This window comes from Corythoichthys intestinalis, chromosome 14 (genome assembly GCF_030265065.1).
Source record: "Corythoichthys intestinalis isolate RoL2023-P3 chromosome 14, ASM3026506v1, whole genome shotgun sequence".
NCBI classification, from domain to species: domain Eukaryota; kingdom Metazoa; phylum Chordata; class Actinopteri; order Syngnathiformes; family Syngnathidae; genus Corythoichthys; species Corythoichthys intestinalis.
In genome coordinates this window covers 49,440,862-49,461,906 of record NC_080408.1, presented here as the reverse complement: position 1 = coordinate 49,461,906, position 21,045 = coordinate 49,440,862, and the positions used below count along the sequence as shown (strand labels likewise).

Sequence of the window (21,045 nt, the reverse complement as noted above, 5' to 3'; positions counted from 1 at the left end):
TTTTACGTCGTTAGATTCTACCACTGATGAATAGTGAGATCACTTTTAAATAAAAAAGTAAATGAAAAAAAAAAAAACAACATATTTGCGATTAATTGTAATTTAACTATTACAAATTTCCATTTACATTTTTCAATTTCAATCATCGTTAATAGCACTGAAAGAGTTAAAAACATGTCACTGAGTTGGTACCTCCATAGGGTTGACAGTGATGTTGAGTGCAGACTTGTCCCATTCCTCTTCAGGCTCTTTACCGTCATCTTCTTCCTCTCTGGAGCCCTCCTGATGAGTCGCATGGATTCTGTACACGCCAATAACCACGATAACCACCAGGGCGGCGATGCACACCACAATAACAACGGTGGCAGCTGGAGGTGCTGGTCCTTGGGCGAGAAGAAATGGTGGTGAACATTTTTTTTTTTTTTTTTAATTCTGTTAAAATTAACGCATTGGCTCCATTTGGAGGTGATAGACATCCAATCCATTCGGACTGGGAGTGCTGGCATGATGACTTAATCTGTCATAAGCATTCATTAATGTCCATGATAATATCATGTTATAATTATGACGGTCTTATGGCAGTCTTACGACACTGGTGTCAAATAAAGTGTTACCTACCAACCCCAATAAATCAACAAATAAGCCGCACTGGACTATAAGCCGCAGGATTCAAAATGAGAGAAAAAAGTAGCGGCTTATAGTCCAAAAATTATGGTAAATTAACGAAATTAAAATGAATAAAATCAGAAATACACACTGATTACAGCCCCAACTAACAGTCTAAACGGGCTATTTGTTCCATGATATTTAACTTATTGAATGCCATTGATGGCTCTATATGTCCAGTTCATTCAAAATTTGGAAGACTGGCTGTGAATGCTCATGTTTCAGTTCAATTGAACGTTCGTTCATACGCCCTGTAATATTATAAATGTCTACCTAAGGATTCGTATTTGAACTTGACACGCCCCTCCCATAATAAATGGATTGGACGTCTAGCGCCGTCAATAGCAACCAATTAGCTAAATGAGTGCCCTGTAAGGGTAAAAAAAAAAGCAATTCATGAATTAAAGGGTTAAATGAACCTTATTGAAAATAAACTGTAGTTATACAGTGGGGCAAATAAGTATTTAGTCAACTACTAATTGTGCAAGTTTTCCCACCTGAAAAATTTAGAGAGGCCTGTAATTGTCAACATGGGTGAACCTCAACCATGAGAGACAGAATGTGAAAAAAAAACAACAGAAAATCACATTGTTGGTTTTTAAAGAATATATTTGCAAATCATGGTGGAAAATAAGTATTTGGTCAATACTAAAAGTTTGTTTCAATACTTTGTTATGTATCCTTTGTTGGCAATAACGGAGGCCAAACGTTTTCTGTAACTCTTCACAAGCTTTTCACACACTGTTGCTGGTATTTTGGCCCATCCCTCCATGCAGATCTCATGTAGAGCAGCTATGTTTTGGGGCTGTCGTTGGGCAACACGGACTTTCAACTCCCTCCACAGATTTTCTTTGGGGTTGAGATCTGGAGACTGGCTTGGCCACTCCAGGACCTTGAAATGCTTCTTACGAAGCCACTCCTTTGTTGCCCTGGCTGTGTGTTAGGGATCATTGTCATGCTGAAAGACCCAGCCACGTCTCATCTTCAATGCCCTAGCTGATGGAAGGAGATTTTTACTCAAAATCTCTCGATACATGGCCCCATTCATTCTTTCCTTTACACAGATCAGACGTCCTGGTCCCTTTGCAGAAAAACAGCCCCAAAGCAGGATGTTTCCACCCCCATGCTTCACAGTTGGTATGATGTTCTTCGGCTGCAATTCAGTATTCTTTCTCCTCCAAACACGAGAACCTGTGTTTCTACCAAAAAGTTCTATTTTGGTTTCATCTGACCATAACACATTCTCCCGGTCCTCTTCTGGATCATCCAAATAATCTCTAACGAACTGCAGAGGGGCCTGGACGTGTACTGGCTTCAGCAGGGGGACACATCTGGCAGTGCAGGATTTGAGTTCCTCGCGGCGCATTGTGTTTCTGATAGTAGCCTTTGTTACTGTGGTCCCAGCTCTTTGTAGGTCATTCACTAGGTCCCCCCGTGTGGTTCTGGGATTTTTGCTCACCGTTCTTGTTATCATTTTGACGCCACGGGGTGAGATCTTGCACGGAGCCCCAGATTGAGGGAGATTATCAGTGTTCTTGTATGTCTTCCATTTTCTAATAATTGCTCCCACAGTTTATTTCTTTACACCAAGCGAAGAGTGAAGAGTTACAGAAAACGTTTGGCCTCCGTTATTGCCAACAAAGGGTACGTAACAAAGTATTGAGATGAACTTTTGGTATTGACCAAATACTTATTTTCCACCATGATTTGCAAATAAATTCTTTAAAAATCAAACAATGTGATTTTCTGGTTTTTTTTCCACATTTTGTCTCTCATGATTGAGGTTTACCCATGTTGACAATTACAGGCCTCTCTAATCTTTTCAAGTAGGAGAACTGTCACAATTGGTGGTTGACTAAATACTTATTTGCCCCACTGTATATCCCATGTTCTATATATTTTTAATGAACACTTCATACATATTTTCAAACCGCACAATAGCTCACACATTTGCAGTTTGACTCTTACTGGAAGGTTTTACCTTAATGAGATGTTACCTGAGATATGGGAATTGGAAGTGTGTATCATGAGTGGGTGATGAACAGCTTTCAAGTACTGCGGCTGAGCGGCCACGTGATTAACATGCTCAACAGGCTTTGCGTGGTGAAGGACGCTGACCTGAAGTGGAAATAAAAGAAGAACACTTGCACTTCTCGACATTAAATATGCAACCAATGACAATGTGAGCGAGTGAGATCCTGCAAATACGGCAGCCACTTGAGCTTAAGGAGGACGTTTAATTATTTGAGCTCGAGAGACACGCGACGCGTCCTGGAAGGGAGAGCTGACCTCCAAGATGAATTCATTGCTGGTGTAACGGCCGTTCAGTTCCGAGCAGGTGAGTCGGAACCTTCTGTCGGTCAGCGTGGCGGGTCGCCAGTTCCTGTAGCGCACTTGACGCAGTGCCTGCTCGTAGTGGGCCATGGAGTCCACACCTGACACACACACAAACAGTACGGCGGCCATTATTATTACTCTAAGTCAATACTTCTCGAATGGTGGCCGCAGAGCGATGCCGGGGGTGGTGCATGCGACCTTGGGCAACATATTTTTTTCGCCATATTAGAATAAAGTGTAAATGCACATCCACTCAGTGGGTGGGAGTGTCACTGTCAATTTCAGAGTGTGTGTTGTATGTTTTAATCAAACAAGAGCACACAGCAAAGAGCATTGGAGATATGAAGAGCTAAGATGAGGAAATATTACAAAGCATACAGTGCCTTGCAAAAGTATTCGGCCCCCTTGAATCTTGCAACCTTTCGCCACATTTCAGGCTTCAAACATAAAGATATGAAATTTAATTTTTTTGTCAAGAATCAACAAGAAGTGGGACACAATCGTGAAGTGGAACAACATTTATTGGATAATTGAAACTTTTTTAACAAATAAAAAACTGAAAAGTGGGGCGTGCAATATTATTCGGACCCCTTGCGTTAATACTTTGTAGCGCCACCTTTTGCTCCAATTACAGCTGCAAGTCGCTTGGGGTATGTTTCTATTAGTTTTGCACATCGAGAGACTGACATTCTTGCCCATTCTTCCTTGCAAAACAGCTCGAGCTCAGTGAGGTTGGATGGAGAGTGTTTGTGAACAGCAGTCTTCAGCTCTTTCCACAGATTCTCGATTGGATTCAGGTCTGGACTTTGACTTGGCCATTCTAACACCTGGATACGTTTATTTTTGAACCATTCCATTGTAGATTTGGCTTTATGTTTTGGATCATTGTCCTGTTGGAAGATAAATCTCCGTCCCAGTCTCAGGTCTTGTGCAGATATCAAAAGATTTTCTTCCAGAATGTTCCTGTATTTGGCTGCATCCATCTTCCCGTCAATTTTAACCATCTTCCCTGTCCCTGCTGAAGAAAAGCAGGCCCAAACCATGATGCTGCCACCACCATGTTTGACAGTGGGGATGGTGTGTTCAGGGTGATGAGCTGTGTTGCTTTTACGCCAAACATATCGTTTTGCATTGTGGCCAAAAAGTTCAATTTTGGTTTCATCTGACCAGAGCACCTTCTTCCACATGTTTGGTGTGTCTCCCAGGTGGCTTGTGGCAAACTTTAAATGAGACTTTTTATGGATATCTTTGAGAAATGGCTTTCTTCCTGCCACTCTTCCATAAAGGCCAGATTTGTGCAGTGTACGACTTATTGTTGTCCTATGGACAGACTCTGCCACCTCAGCTGTAGATCTCTGCAGTTCATCCAGAGTGATCATGGGCCTCTTGGCTGCATCTCTGATCAGTTTTCTCCTTGTTTGAGAAGAAAGTTTGGAAGGACGGCCGGGTCTTGGTAGATTTGCAGTGGTCTGATGCTCCTTCCATTTCAATATGATGGCTTGCACAGTGCTCCTTGAGATGTTTAAAGCTTGGGAAATCTTTTTGTATCCAAATCCGGCTTTAAACTTCTCCACAACAGTATCTCGGACCTGCCTGGTGTGTTCCTTGGTTTTCATAATGCTCTCTGCACTTTAAACAGAACCCTGAGACTATCACAGAGCAGGTGCATTTATACGGAGACTTGATTACACACAGGTGGATTCTATTTATCATCATCGGTCATTTAGGACAACATTGGATCATTCAGAGATCCTCACTGAACTTCTGGAGTGAGTTTGCTGCACTGAAAGTAAAGGGGCCGAATAATATTGCACGCCCCACTTTTCAGTTTTTTATTTGTTAAAAAAGTTTGAATTATCCAATAAATGTTGTTCCACTTCACGATTGTGTCCCACTTGTTGTTGATTCTTGACAAAAAAATTAAATTTCATATCTTTATGTTTGAAGGCTGAAATGTGGCGAAAGGTTGCAAGATTCAAGGGGGCCGAATACTTTTGCAAGGCACTGTATGTAGCATTCGGCTTTTACTCTTAATACAATGGTATGAAAAAGTATCTGAACCTGTAGGATTTTCACACATTTCTGCATAAAGTCACCATCGAACGTGATCCGATTTTTGTCAAAATCACACAGATGAAAAAACAATGCTTTAACAACAACCACGGAAGCATTTGTAGGTTTTCATATTTTACTGAGGATAGTGTGCAAACAATGACAGAAGGGGGAAAAATAAGTAAGTGAACCATCACATTTAATATTTTGTGCCCCCCCCCCCTTTGGCAGCAATCACTTCAGATGCTTCCTGTAGCTACAGATCAGCCTGGCACATAGATCAGGATTATTCTCGGCCCATTCTTCTCTACAAAACTGCTGTAGTTCAGTCAGATTCCTGGGCTGTCTGGCATGGATCGCTGTCTTTAGGTCATGCCACAGCATCTCAATGGGGTTCAAGTCTGGACTTTGACACGGCCACTCCAGAATGAGCATTTTGTTCTTCTGAAACCATTATGAAGTTTTTTACTTCTGTGTTTTGTTTTGTTTTGTTGCAGCATCTGTCTGACAGACGGCCTCAGATTATCCTGCAAAACATCCTGATGAAATTTTGAATTCATTCTTTCATTAATGATTGCAAGGTGTCCAGGCCCTGAAGCAGCAAAACAGCCCCAAATCATGATGATCCCTACACCATGCTTCACGGTGGGGATGGGGTGTTGATGTTAGTGAGTTGTTCCATTTTGTTAGGTTTTGTGTTGGTTTTCTCCTAGTGTGACTTGTCCCTGTGATTGCCCATTGATTTCACCTGTTACGCCTCCTAGTGTATCCTCCAATCTGCATCCTCCTGTGCTCACCTGTTCCTCGTTGGGTCGTTACCCCTTGTCTGTGTGTATATAAGCTCACAGTTTCTTTTCACTCCTTGTTGCGTCATTGTCTATGTTAATGTCAAATTCAAGTCTTGTCCAAGCCCTCGTGTACCAGTCCCTCCGATTAAGTAAGTTTTGGTTTGAACATTGCCTTTTTGATCACCAGTCCTTTTGGTTGTACTTTGTGCTTTTGGTTAGTTATTATTAAAATGTTTTTTTGAGTTCACCGCCACCTGCCTTGCTGCTTTTTGTTTCCCTGCACTAGTGGACCCAGCGGGAAACATCCGGCACCGGCGTACTCGCTAACGGCTTTCCACCCGTTCCCCTGATTTTGTGTTCCCTCGGCACATATTTTTGGACTCTGATTCTGACTCAGACCCGGATTTTGATTTCACACCTTCAGTTTCCCCTGATTATTTTTCTTACCACCCTCCACACTCTGTGTCCCGTTCGGAGCTCATAGCCAAAGACTCCTACCTGGGATCCCGTTGGGCCATCTATCGGGGACCCCCCCGGGGTGGTCTGCGGAGTCGCCCAGGCTCATTACGGCCTAATGGGGCTATTCTGCCGCCCCTGCCACCTGAAGGCACTCGCCAAAAGCCTCGGCATAGTCGTCAACACCGACGGCGTGCGGTGGTGCTGACGTCGTGGCTTCCCGAGGCTCCCACGCCGACTCCCCGCAGTCAAGTGCCTCCCGCGCCGACTTCCAGCAGTCAAGTGCCTCCCGCGCCGACTCCCCGCAGTCAAGTGCCTCCCGTGCCGACTCCCCGCAGTCAAGTGCCTCCCGCGCCTACTCCCCGCAGTCAAGTGCCTCCCGCGCCGACTCCCCGCAGTCCTGTGCCCCCCGCGCCGATTACCCGCAGTCAAGTGCCCGCGCCGACCGCTCCTGTTTTCTCCTGCGACTCCGCTGCTGTCCCGTCACCAGGCTCCCGCGACTCCGCTGCTGTCCCGCCAGCAGACTCCCGCGACTCCGCTGCTGTCCCGCCAGCAGACTCCCGCGACTCCGCTGCTGTGCCGCCAGCAGACTCCCGCGACTCCGCTGCTGTCCCGCCAGCAGACGATGACGACTCAGTTCCTGGTCCGCCAGCAGACGACGACGACTCAGTTCCTGGTCCGCCCGACTCCAACGACGACTCAGTTCCTGGTCAGCCCGACTTCGACGACGACTCAGTTCCTGGTCCGCCCGACTCCGACGATGACTCAGTTCCTGAGTCCTACCTCGCCCGGGGCGCCCGCCTGATCAACCCGTGCGGTCGCCCAGTGTCTGGTGCCCCAAGCGCCCACCCGATCGACCCGTGCGATCGGCCCACATTTGGCGTCCTGAACGCCCGCCTGACTAGCCCCGACGGGCTGATGTTGCTCCCTCCTCCCAGCATCCTTCTTCTCGCCGTGTGTGGGACTTTGTTTTCTTCAGGACGTCTGGGATCCGTCCCTTGGGGCGGGGGTGGGGGGGAGGGGGGGTGTACTGCTAGGTTTTGTGTTGGTTTTCTCCTAGTGTGACTTATCCCTGTGATTGCCCATTGATTTCACCTGTTGTACCTCCTAGTGTATCCTCCAATCTGCATCTTCCTGTGCTCACCCGTTGTGTCGTTACCCCTTGTCTGTGTGTATATAAGCTCCCAGTTTCTTTTCACTCCTTGTTGCATCATTGTCTATGTCAATGTCAAATTCAAGTCTTGTCCAAGCCCTCGTGTACCAGTCCCTCCGATTAAGTATGTTTTGGTTTGAACATTGCCTTTTTGATCACCAGTCCTTTTGGTTGTACTTTGTGCTTTTGGTTAGTTATTATTAACACGTTTTTTGAGTTCACCGCCACCTGCCTTGCTGCTTTTTGTTTCCCTGCAATTGGGTCCACACCACCTGCCTTCCCGCGTTTACCTGACACATTTTTCCTCTACACATGGCATTGTATGTTACTCCCAAACAATTCAACTTTGGTTTCATCAGTCTACAAAATATTTTGGCAAAACTTCTGTGGCATGTCCAAGTGCCTTTTTGCGAACATTAAACGAGCAACAAGGTATTTTTTTAGACAGCAGTGGCCTCCTCTGTGGAGTCCTCCCATGAACACCAGTTTTGGCTACTGTTTTACGTGTTTTTTTTTTTTTAAACCTGTCCTGTTCAGCTGTTTGACACAGAGAATGGAAGTCTAAGTGCCCGGATTCTGAACAGTTTTAATGTTTCACATTGAGAGTCTGACATACTCCCATTGTGATCATTCAAAATACCTTTTTATTATGACAAAGCAGCGAACAGGAAGGGATTATGGGGGGACAGAAGAAAAGAAATACAAGAGAAGAAAGAAAAGAAACATACACAAACAACAACAAGAAATACATTGAACATCTAAACTAGTTACTAATATGCTGGTGCTATCGTCAGCGAGATGTATTTCCGGTTTACACCATGTGGGGGCCTATTGGCCAGTGAAAGAGGAGAATGGGGGTGGGGGTGTCTATAAGACTATAAGCTAAGTGATTGAAAGGGGTAGAGTGTACACAAATCAGTTCTGTGATCTAGAACTCAGTAATCGTGTGAATCTCTTATGAGTGTAAGCCCGTTGGCGACCAACCCTACGCCGCCGCATCGCCAATCCCGGCACCGGAACCCCCAACCCGAGCATGCCCTACCACATCCAGCAGCACGCAAGCCCCACCGGGCACGCGACAGCCACGCAGACAGGCGGAGAAACCGCGCGGGCCCCAACCCAGGGCCACGGCCCCCACCCAGCCAGCCCGGGGAGGGAGGGCGGGCGGGGGGATGGGGGGGCCATGCGCAGCCAGCCCATCCCTCCTCCCGCCACCCAGCAAAGGAGCCACCGTCCCCACCCCGGGACCCAGGGTGGTGCCCTGGGCCACCCGCGCGCCCATCAACCGGCCTTCAGGGATGGCAGGAGGGGACGCATCACCAACCCCACGCCTACACCCACCAAAGCCCGCCCACCCAGGCCACGAGCCACAGCCACAGCCCCCAACCGGCACTGCACGCCACGGGACCCCCAGCGGCCCACCAAGCCCCAGGCAAGGCAGGGTCCCCCGCCGGTGCAGGCGACACCCCGCTGATACACCGGCGCCCAGCCAGCGACCCGCGACGGGGCGCAGGGCGGATGCCCAGCCAGAGAAGAGAGGGGAAGGCGGAGGCAGGAGAACGCCCAGGAACTGCCACGGGGCGATGCAAGATCGGAGACCCGACCCCCCAACCCACTCCCGTGGCCGGCAGCCGAGGCAGAGGGGAGGCCACACCCCGGGAGCCACGCCATATAGAAAAAGTGTGGGACCCACCTACCACCCTATTACTGTGGCTGCCAGGTTCCCGACTGGCAGCCATCACCCAGCACCGTGATGGGGGTGTGAGGGGAGGGTAGTGCAATGTATGCATTAAAATAGGAGAGCTTGGCTTGGGGCAGTGGGACCGCCGCATGGAGTTTCTGTCCAGCCGCCCGTCCCACCGCCCTTTGCCGGAGCTCTCCTGTGGAGTATGATGTGTGTGGTGCATTTAAAAAAGGTGCAGGGATGGCGTTTTACGTATGTTGATGTGTGCTCAGAGATACTGGACTGTGCCAGTGATTTCCTTAAGACTTTAGCAGACACTCTAGGGTTCTTTTTTACCTCTCTGAGTATTCTGCGCCGAACTCTTGGCGTCATCTTTGGTGGACGGCCACTCCTTGGGAGAGAAGCAGCAGTGCCAAACTCTCCATTTGTAGACAACTTCTCAGACTGTCGATTGATGAACATCCAGATTTTTAGATCTGGTTTTGTATCCTTTCCCAGCTTGATACAAATCAACAATCCTTGATCGCAGGTCTTCAGACAGCTCGTTTGACCGAGCCATGATGCACATCAGACAATGCTTCTCATCAAGACAATTCTTACCCCGTGTGTGCTTTATAGTGGGCAGGGCAACTTTAAACCACTCATCAGTGATTGGGCACACACCTGACTGTAAATGTTTGGTAAAAAATGGTTTCAATTGCTCTTTAAATCTCCTTAGGCAGAGGGTTCACTCCCCCCCTTCTGTCATTGTCTGCATGCTATCCTCATTAAAATATGAAGACCTATAAATGTTTGGGTGGTCTTAGTTAAAGCAGACACTGTTTTTTCATCTGTGTGATTTTGACAAAGATCAGATCAAATTTGATTGTGATTTTACAAAGAAATGTGAGAAATTCCAAAAGGTTCAGAAACTGTCATACGACTGTAAATTGGGAGTCAAGGCTAGACCAGTCTGTTTTCCTGTGTCTAAAAATGTTTGCAGCAGACAGCAGGAAGCCAAATCAATGAAGACCGTCACTTAAAGACATTAGACGCCAATTACATTGATAAGCCGCTTGATTTTTTTTTTTCCAGCAAAAACGTGCCGAATATTGCCAACAATCGTCCTGCTTTGACAGTGTTACATAAGTAAACCAGCGAGCACTGTTAGCATTATATAAGGTGGCTTACCAAGCTCAGTGCAAAATAACCTCACACCGTAGCAAAGGAGCTGATACTGCCTGCAGCAATAACTAAAACCTGTCCCTCTATCCAATGGTATTGTCGTTTTTTTGTTTTGTTTTTTGTTTTGTTATTTAGTTTTTTTGGGGGTGGGGGTCAATTCGGTGTCTTGTTCTCAAGCGATAATGTTGCTAATCAATTTCAATGTATTACTATTTATGATTTTATTTTTAAAAAAATTTCGGTATGAAATAGTCAAAACATGTAGTACCTTGAGTGTATTGTTACAGTTTGGATGAGACTTTTTTTTTTATTTAGGTAAATTGATGCATTTTTAAGTCTAAGTTTGTTAGAAACAAAACAATGGTAATAAAGTTATAATTTATTGTAAGTTGATCGATATTACTTTTTTTCCCTTAATATAAAAAAGGACACAATGTTATGCAAAGGTGTACCTATAATACGGTATTAATAATGTTATCAACAAATGATCCTATCTACAGTTGCGGCAAAGAGTTGGGGGTGCGAAAAACGTTAACATCATCCTAAGGGGCCGGAGCAGAAAATAATTGAGAAGCACTGCTCTAAGTAATAATAATGCTTATTTTGATCATTAAACCATTAAGTCAGTGTGATTTTAAAAGTGATGCATACAGGTATCCCCTAGCAGGACGGAAAAGAATCATGAATAAAGCAATGTTCAGCCATTTTTACTATCAAGTACAATACATTTGCATTAAATCGTACTGAACTGTTAGATTTATTCAAAGATTTCTAATGTGATTTTCCAATTTTGTATGCACATTTGGCCAGAGAATCACTGTTTTTCTCGAGCCTATTATTCCTCTTCCTCTGAAGGTGAGTGAAAGGTCAGCTTTTTTCTTTTGCTGCCTCCAAATGTTCTATTTCACACTTCCGGAGTGCTCTCTATCGTGATCTGGCAGACAGCTCGGTCTGTACCAATGTACTATGTGATGTTGTAACTGTCTCAGTCGGGCTGAACTAGAATGAAATTTTGTTTCACCTGTGTTTTTTTTTTTTTTTTTTTTTTTTTTTTGGGGGGGGGGGGGGGTGTCATGTTCAGCTGCTTGACAGAGAGAATAGGAATCTGAGTGTCCTATAGTTCAGAACAGTTTTAATGTATCACATGGGAGTATGATATACTCCCATTGTGATGATTATTCATTGTGTTTCGTTTATAAGGAGAAAGCAGCGAGCAGGAAGGGGATATGGGTGGACAAAAAGGGAAATAGAAAAGGAGAGAGACAGAAGAGAAGAACAAACAACAAGAAATACATTCAACACCTACACTAACTACGAATATAGTACCTACCACCTGTTGCAGTTGTTTTAATGACAAATCATGCTAAACACTACCACTAAGTAGAAGTGTTAGAAGGTGAAACTTTTTTTTATCAGCATCTAATGAGCTTGCTGATACCGAGATAAATATCGTGACATAATGCTAATTTTCATTAGCGTGTGAATGGTGTCTAATGTCGTATATTGATTCAGCTAAGCATTCAGCTTTCAGGAAAAAAAGAATTCAAAGTGCACTTGTATTTTGTATTTACTCTTGCAGAGATGCTTGATTTTAAACATTTTGGGTATTGATATATTTTACCTTGATTTGTCCATTATTGTATGCACATTTTGCCACCGGGAGGCAGTGTGGCGCTTCCCAGAACAACACTCACAGTAACATACTATAGTAGAAGGGAGTCGTAAAAGCTTTTTAGCCTATCACTTGTTTTTGTCACTATCCAACGAGCTTACCTCTATTTTTTAAACACCAACTTAAATATCGTGAGGCAATGCTAATTTTCGTTAACGTGTGAATGGTATTTTACGTCTGAAGGAGATACCTTTTCTCATAGGTACCGTCTAACTGTTTGCATTATTGTAACGCACTTAATATATTCAATCAGGGAATAGTATCTTTTCTCATATTTACAGATCGACTGTTTGTATTACTCTAACATACCCAATATAAAATAAATAGCACTTATACCATAGATTAAGGAAAACAAGCATAATATAGGACATGAGGCCTTCTTATCACGGAAGCCCAACGTGTGCGTCATGCAACTGACTGTGCAAGATTGACGCTGACATCTACAAGCCCACGTCTGCACTACCAATTCTTGCAATCAGTTCTCCCGGACAGTCCAGAACAAATGGCGGGATGTCCTGCCCCAACACAAGGAACACCAGAGAATGCCCGATATCCAACTGATAACACGACGGATACGACTCCAAGAGCCCCTTTTGCGCTGAGGTGGCAAAATCCACAACCCTCATTGCCCTAACAACAGTAACTCCTGAATCCTCCTGTCCAATCCACAAACAGACAATATCCTAAACAACGCCCAAACACCCTTCTTCCTGCCCATGGCCTACCCCACGAGAGCCTCAAAAAAGACAATGTTTAACTAAACGTTGTCATTTTTCTCGGAAACCTTTTGTTGACTTGTAATATGGTGACCTTGGATCCTGCAGATCAAAATCTAAATTATAACATTCCAGTAGAGAACATAAAGTATCTTGGAATAAACATCCAACCAAAACTGACCGAATTAACTAAGCTAAATCACACTCCTCTCTTAGCGAAAATATGTAAAGATTTGATACACGGATTAAAAAAAAAAAAAAAACAGACAATAATCCTAAACAACGCCCAAACACCCTTCTTCCTGCCCATGGCCCACCCCGCGAGAGCCTCAAAAAAGACTGAATGTTTAACTAAGCGTTGTCATTTTTCTCAGAAACCTTTTATTGGATTTTGTTGGAACCTTGGATCCTCACATGGGTCCCTCTGTGCTGTATGATTGCTGTCGACTCAGAATATATAGTCAACTTGTGTTTCGAAGCCTTTTCCAGCTTTCAAAATGGAGTCAGTACAAGGGGTTAAGACTAAGGTGAACGCACGGAGTTTGGCCTTTTGGCCGGATTTTCGGACCTCGCCGACGCGGGTCGTTGGATCTGCGCCATCGTGGGTCCGGCGTTCTTCCGTCAATCTGGCTAGGAGGTCAGATTTCTTCACGTCGTATATTAGCTTTCAGCTCACAAGTTTTCAGGAACTAAAGAATTCCAAGTGAACTTGTATTTTCCTTTACTCTTACAGAAATGCTTGATTTTATACATTTAGGGTATTGAAATATTTTAACTTCATTAGACCATTATTTTATGCATATATTGTCACCGCTTCCAGAAAAACACTCACAGTAACATTGTTCGCTTGTTTTTGTCACCATCCACCGAGCACGCCTCTATTTTTTATTTGTCGTTAGCATGTAAATGGTATCTTACGTCGCATACTTGCATTAGCTAACAAGTTTTGTGTAACAAAAGAATTCAAAGTGTACTTGTATTTTGAAACATTTTCTGTGTTGACATACGTTAACTTCATTTGTCCATTATTCTATGCACATTTGGCCAAAAGGAGGCAGTGTGGCGCATTCCAGACAAACAATCACAGTAACATACTATAGTAGAAGAGTCGTAGAAGCTTTGTTGCTTATCGCTTGTTTTTTGTCACCATCCGCGAGCTCTCCTCTATTTTTTAAACACCGAGTTAAATATCGTGCCGCAATGCTAATCTTCGTTAGCTAGTGAATATCATTGTAATCATTCAGCTAACAAGTTTTCATGAGCAAAATAATTCAAAGTTTACTTAAATTTTGTATTACCTGTTGCGGAAATGCTTGATTTTAAACATTTTGGGTATTGACATATGTTAACTTGATATGTCCATTATTGTATGCACATTTGGCCACGAGAAGGCAGTGTGGTGTTTCCCAGAAAAACACTCACAGTAACATACCACAGTAGAAGAGAGTCGTAAAAACTTTGTTGCTTATCGCTTGTTTTTGTCACTATCCAATGAGCTTGCCTCTATTTTTTTAAACACCAAGTTAAATATTGTGACGCAATGCTAATTTTCGTTAGCCTGTGAATGATATCTCACGTCATATAGGCTGCATTCAGCTCACAAGTTTCCAGTAACAAAAGATTTCAAAGTGAACTTTTATTTTGTATTTAATCTTACGGAACTGATCGATTTTAAAAAATTATTGGGTCTTTAAATATTTATTTTCCTTTTATTGAAATCACATTTGGCCACAGTGAAGCACCTTGGCGCTTCCCGGAAAAAAACTCACAGTAACATACTCTAGTAGAAGAGAGTTGTAGAAGCTTTGTTGCTTATTGCTTGTTTTTGTCAGCGTCCAAATACTGTGACGTAATTCTAAAGGTGAATCCCATTTCACCCCTTGGCCCTACCCCTTTCCCCTTCCCCTCCGTTTTGCGCGTTCACGTGTAGGGGGAGGGCTGTCCCAATTCACGCTAATGTGCAGGGGTAGGGGTAAGGGGGAGGGCTTTCCACCCCTCCAAACGGAGGGCCATGACTACCCTCACTCCAAACGGAGGGTTACGCGAAATTTCCCAGGGTGCAAAGCGATTACCCCGAGAATCATTTCCAAAATGGCGGAGCCAAGGAAAGAAGTACACAAATGTAAGTAGCTCTGTTTATCCCTAATTTAACTATTTTAAGAGTTTTAAGTTGTGATAACTGATGTATTGTGTGAGCGGGACTTACGTCGCAATGTGTAGTTTTTTTTCTGCTATAAACGCACATCGACGAAATCGCTCTTTATTGCATTAATAAGGAATCAGTCAATGCATGTGAAGGTGCTGGGAAAAGTCGAATAACAACATGGTTGTTTTTTTTATAATTCACGAGCAATGTAATGACGTCGCAATGTGCAGTTTTTTCTGCCATAAACGCTCATCGGCGAAATCGCTCTTTATTAGTGACGAGATTTGTCGTTCACTTGAGTAAACGAATCCATTCCGGTTCGTTCAGTAAAAAGATTCGTTCAAACAAATCGTTCAACGAATCGTTCGCCCCCCTCATCTCCCTCCCCGCCCAAACGAATCGTTCGGTTACTGAACGGGAAGTGACGTTGCCGAACGAATCACCAAAGACCGCTTCGCAGTATAACTGAACGGGAAGTGACATTGCTTGGTCCCTCCCTCTCTTCCACATTGACCACTCGTCGTAGTTTCAGAAATGAGTGACAGGCGTTATCATTCTGCTTTCACAGACAGCCTCGTCTCCCGCCTGCTGCTGCAAAAGCGAGGGAGAACTTCCGCGTCGTCTGTCCTAGTTCTATGGGCTCAAAGTCATGGCTCGTGCTTGCATTTCGATTTAGGACACGGTTAAACATTTTCCTTTTGTGAGGGGAGTAGGGGGCGGGGGCGCACGGACTTTCTTTAGCAGGTTCTTGATCACACATACAATCACATATACAGCATGTTTGCTGTCACGAAAATAAAAATACATCGAAAGTTTAATTTCTGAATATGGAACGACCAACACATCATATTTACATCTCGCTCTGTTGTATTTTTGTTTTTTAGTATTAAGATGATCGTGTTGAATTTTTGCACTGGTATTAATAAATAAAATAATCCGGTCAGCTCCCCTGTCGTCCCCGCATCTCAGATCGTCAAATGCTGACGAGAAATAATTGTTTGCTCTTTACGATGTCGCCTTTCTACTCTCATTAGTCTGTTAAGAAAAATGTAGACATATTGCGACATCTCCCGTGTCCGCGTGCTTTGTTTTTGGGCGCTTGAGTAGCACATGATGGACGGATTGACATAATTTGTCAAACCAACCAACACCTGACACGAAAAAAAAAAAAAAAACACTCGGAAAAAAATTACATGTATATACAGTTTCATTGCAAATCAGTATTATGGTGATCATATTGTTTTTTTGCACTGGTATTAATAAATAAAATAATCCGGTCAGCTCCCCTGTCGTCCCCGCATCTCAGATCGTCAAATGCTGACGAGAAATAATTGTTAGCTCTTTACGATGTCGCCTTTCTACTCTCATTAGTCTGTTAAGAAAAATGTAGACATATGCGACATCTCCCGTGTCTGCGTGCGTTGTTTTGGGCGCTTGAGTAGCACATGATGGACGGATTGACATAATTTGTCAAACCAACCAACACCCGACACGCTGACACGAAAAGAAAAAAAAAAACACTCGGGAAAAAATTGACATGTATATACAGTTTCATTGCAAATCAGTATTATGGTGATCATACTAAATATTTTTTTCTGTGCACATATGAGGTAAATATCGCTGCCATGAAGCCTCCATATAGTGACAGTTCTCTGCCCGCTTCACTGCCGTCACGCGACCGCAGCTCAGCTTTTGCTTGCCTCGTAGCTACCCGTGTTTTAAATTACTGTAAATTTGATAGTATGTCGTCATAGGCAGTCACGAGTTTGTTGAGAAAAGTACTACTCTAAACAATGCTCGCTAGATTTGTGTGGTGTTTTTGTCTGTTTGAGCAGCATTTGATAGGCTCCACGTTAACAAATATGTGACAAAGTCATTTCCTTTCATTTTCTGATTCGTTCACCGCAGTCATTACTGGAAAATCAAGTTAGCAGCAAGCTAGGTCAGGAACCGGAGGACCGAGTCACTGAACGGGAAGTGACAAAACTCAGTCTTGCCCCCCTGCCTGCACGCTGGCTGCTTATTGGCCACACGTGGACGTGAGTGACAAACGCCCTGATTCTGTTTCCGCTCCCTCCCCTGCCCGCGATGAGGCTGGCGTCTGATTGGTCGTGTGCGATGTCAGAAGACGCTGCCGCTTGCTCAACGCCCTCCCACGCAGCGAACAAGCACCACCTTCATAGAACGAATCAGTGCAGATGATGATTAGTTCGGTGTCGTTCACCAAAACAATTCGTTCAAAAAGAACGAATCGTTCGCGACCGATACAACACTACTCTTTATTGCATAAATAAGGAATCGGTCAATGCATGTGAATGTGCTGGGGAAAGTCGAAAAACAACACAGTTGTCGTTTTTTTAAATTTGCGAGCAATGTACTAGATTGACAATAGAGAAGTTGCTTTTGAGCGACGTGTGCGTCATTTCGCTACCTATTATCACAAGTATTCATGTTGGTGAATGTGATTCACAGGGAGTCAAGCACAAACAAAGAGCCTTACCAGGTTTGAGAACCAAGAACGGTTCTTGAAGTCAAAAGCCTCAGCCAAACAACAGTGGGAGTGAGTCATTACCTCTGCTAAGGAGGTTATGTTTTTGCCAGAGTTTGTCTGTTTGTTAATTAGCAATTCATAAGTTATCCCTCGCATTTACAACACAGGAAGCTGATCAAGGAGCTGGGGCTGCAGGGGAAGATGTCCTCCCAGCAGGTCTCCAAAAAATGGGAGAATTAAAAAAAAAAAAAAAAAAGTACAAGGTAAACAGTAATGCCCGTTAAGTAGATGAATACTATGTATATAAGTATAACACCATTTACTCCTGAAATATTGTCAGCGAGCAATGAAGTACATTCACAATTGCCATTGTCTTGCTTCTTACAGGAGCTGAAAACTCCCTGCTCTGGGGGTGGGACAGATGAAGGCCAGGAGACCGCCACAACGTGGCAATATTATGAGGATATGCACGCGGTGCTGAGAGGAAGGGGAGCAATGGACCCTCCACTCTTGGTGGATGCATGCGCAGAGGGGGATGTCATCATCCAAAGTGCTTTGGTAAACATACAGCCATATATTGTTTTTTTTTTTTTGGTTAATGTGCATGGTATGTCCAAATAATGATGTATTGTACACACAGCCACCACTCCCTCATTCTGTAACACCTTTTTTCTCAATGGATTGAAGTGCATGCTGTAATGTAATGTTGTTTGTTCCCCTAGAACGTCGCTGAGCCCAGAATGTGCCACGTGCTGTTCCTGCTCCAGTCACCCCACCATCTCTTCATTTTGTTTATTGATGGTTGTCTTATATTCATTTTTTTAATCTGGTCATATTCATACTGTTTATTTTCTGTAGTTGCACCACACACTTTCAGACACTTTAAGCTGTAATTTGCACTATGTTCACTATTTCTGAAAAGAAGCTGCTAATAAAAGAAATAACAGTTTGTGAGCATGATTATCACATCAGCATCATATGAATGAAACGGATATTGGTTTGAAGAGATTTATTTTGTAAAATAAAAATGTGATGCATTATATTAGAATGTAATGGGAAAATGGGAGAAAAAGCGTGAAAAAAAAAAAAAAAAAAAATCACCAAAAATTATATACATTGCACATCAACACACGAGCCACCACGATGTAAGAGAGTCCATGTGCCAACCAGTATATATAGATCAGGACCTCCAGTTGCCCGTCCCAACCATGGTCCTGCTCTCTCTGCAGCAGCTTTTGGACAGCGTTTATGGCTCTTCTGCTGAGGTGTAGGTCCCACCTCAAGTCCGCCTCAACATTGAATCACAACCTTAGAACAGGCATATTATGTCCAACCGGCAATAATTTGTGGGATGACCCATTTGCTGGAAAGAAAAACATGGAAAGAACAGACTTTCATCCTCCCAAACCAACACACTGATGGCACACACAATGCAGTGAATGTATTTATGTATTCACATCTGAACCTGGTACAAAAAATGGGTTCAAACCCCTCTGAGCAGCATGTTTATCTCAAACGGAAGGAGGCGAGTAACAAAAGCCACACGTTAGCTGTTGCTTTTTGTTCGGTTAGCCAGGCTAGGACACTACTCCAATCAATAAATCAGCAAATCAAAAAAGGCAAGCAAATTGTTTCTGTATAACAAAATATCACGAATGTACAGTTAAAAGGACTTTCAAACACAAACACATTGTTTCTTTCACACGCTAGCTCTGGAGGCTACCAACCATTTGTGCTGGCTGGACACTAAAAAGTGCTCACTCACACGCGTTATTTGTATTACTTTCTCATTCTACATACCCCAGCAAGATACAGCAATGCTCCCAGATGTCGAAGACGCCTTCGCCTGATGGCCTTTCGTCGATTCGACGCAGATATTTGTAAAAATAGCTTCATAGCCAAGGAGAGTGTGGGCACCACAGCAGTAGGCGTGTCTGTTTGGTTCCGTCGCTTTTTGATGACGTCACAACTGGCGGAATGGACTTATGACGTACTTGAGTGTGAAGGGGTGTCCCAATTCGTAGGGCTAACGTTTCAAGCCCTACCCCTTATTGCTCCGTTTGAAGGGCCAAGGGGTAGGGGTAAGGGGTAGGGCCAAGGGGTGAAATGGGATTCACCCTAATGCTTCGTGAAAATTTCTAATTTTTGCGATAAACTCATTTTAGCCTCTCCCAGTTAAAACGGATTGGACATCTATCGCCTACAATGGCAGTGAGTAAGTTAATGGAATCATCTTTTAAGAGCAGTAATGCTCATTAAAAACATGCTATCTAATTTATTTAAACGACAACTCCGGACTTATGGCCTTTTCAGTATTTTATTAGCAATAAAGAAAACCGCTAACATTGCTTCCTGCAATACAATACTTAAGTGGATACTAACCATATATTGATATTCCTGTGGTGGAGTTGGTGGCGTCCAGGTGTTTTCCTAGCAGAGCGCTGTGATGAATATTCAGGCTCTCTCTCTCTGGATTCAGCTCGTCTCCAATCACCAGGATATCACAGTAGTCCAGGTTATGCATCACCTCCATCACACCTGGCCTGCGGGCTGCGCACATGTACAGAAAAATGATACAAGTCTTCCACAGTGAGAGCTTGTCGGACGTTTCCTCTCACATCTGCTGAAGCCGTCCCCCTTCATGACGGTACTGGTGATGGAAAGCTCCTTGAAAGGCGCCACGCCCAAGGGAGCGCGAAGGTCAGCGGCAGGCCTGACCAGCCGATCGGAACCAGTGATGGTGATTCGGGGTTCGCTGGGGGGTTGAACCATGACGACCGCCCTGACGTCGGGGACGGAGAGACACGCCTCCTCCCCGAAACATCTGACGAGCAGCAGTTAGAAAATGGCATCAGACGAATTCTGATACTGTGCTAAATATTTTTCATAAAGATTAAAATTAATGAGTTAAACTGTTTTTATGTGTCTCATGCATAATAATAATTTTCATAGTTGATTAACCGGCTCATTTATAAATCCTCATGCTAAATTACTTTGGGCTTTACATTCTAACTGTAAATGTGCAGTGGAACCCAAAACTAATGTTTTTCTTTCTTTTTTTTTTTTTTTTTTTTTTTTTGATAGAGCAATTCAAGTTATTTCAAAGTTACATCACATTAAAATAAACAAGAAACAATTAAAACTAGACATGCAAGCAGGACTAAATGGGCCCTCGCAGTTTGGCGCAACTCGGACGGCAAACAGCTCAGGGAGGTGGCAGATCGTCCCCCTCTCATCATCTCATGAGAAACAAACAAGTGCTCGAAACTTGCCTCTTTTTTTGTGTGGAACCCCTTTTGTGTTGTGGGCATGACTGGCATGACTGTTTTTGTATATCCTGAGATGAGAAATGCATTCACACACCTTGGTGAAAAAAACCCTATTGAAGAGTGTCTTACAAAAAGGGAGTGAAGATGATGATAAACGTCCAGCTGTGTGGCATCCTTCTGCTATGACTTTAAATGAGTTTATCACTAGTAGATGCCCAAACCATTTAAAGTGGAAGGGTCCTCAGAGACATTTTTTTTTGGTCTCAGGGCTGATTAAATAAATTAACTAATTGCAGACTTATTGTCTTCTGTTGCTTTCGAGTTAGCTAGTAGAGAGCATGACTGTGCTCCAGTTGTGCTTTAAATGTCTTTTTGGCTTTTAGGGAGCAAGCCGGGCGGTCATAGTTCATTTTGAACTTGTAAATCTTCATAATTACACACACGCACATGC

General features: G+C 43.8%; 1 protein-coding gene and 2 long non-coding RNA genes across 3 annotated transcripts in view; 2 read left to right on the top strand and 1 right to left on the bottom strand.

Moving 5' to 3' along the window:
* Positions 1-21,045, bottom strand: part of clstn2a (calsyntenin 2a) — a 369,961-nt gene that overhangs the window by 10,245 nt on the left and 338,671 nt on the right. The window contains exons 13-17 of the mRNA XM_057857289.1: positions 19,944-20,149; positions 19,708-19,875; positions 2,956-3,101; positions 2,664-2,784; positions 193-383 (exon numbers count right to left, since the gene is read on the bottom strand). Of these exons, the coding sequence (XP_057713272.1) occupies positions 193-383; positions 2,664-2,784; positions 2,956-3,101; positions 19,708-19,875; positions 19,944-20,149 (832 nt within the window). The remainder of the gene's footprint in view (positions 1-192; positions 384-2,663; positions 2,785-2,955; positions 3,102-19,707; positions 19,876-19,943; positions 20,150-21,045) is intronic.
* Positions 14,178-18,709, top strand: LOC130929786 (uncharacterized). The gene is made up of 5 exons (XR_009066956.1): positions 14,178-14,810; positions 17,307-17,394; positions 17,493-17,588; positions 17,713-17,883; positions 18,048-18,709. It is a non-coding gene; the product is annotated as an uncharacterized LOC130929786 (long non-coding RNA).
* Positions 18,710-20,283, top strand: LOC130929788 (uncharacterized). Its single transcript, XR_009066958.1, has 3 exons — positions 18,710-19,540; positions 19,734-19,840; positions 19,916-20,283. It is a non-coding gene; the product is annotated as an uncharacterized LOC130929788 (long non-coding RNA).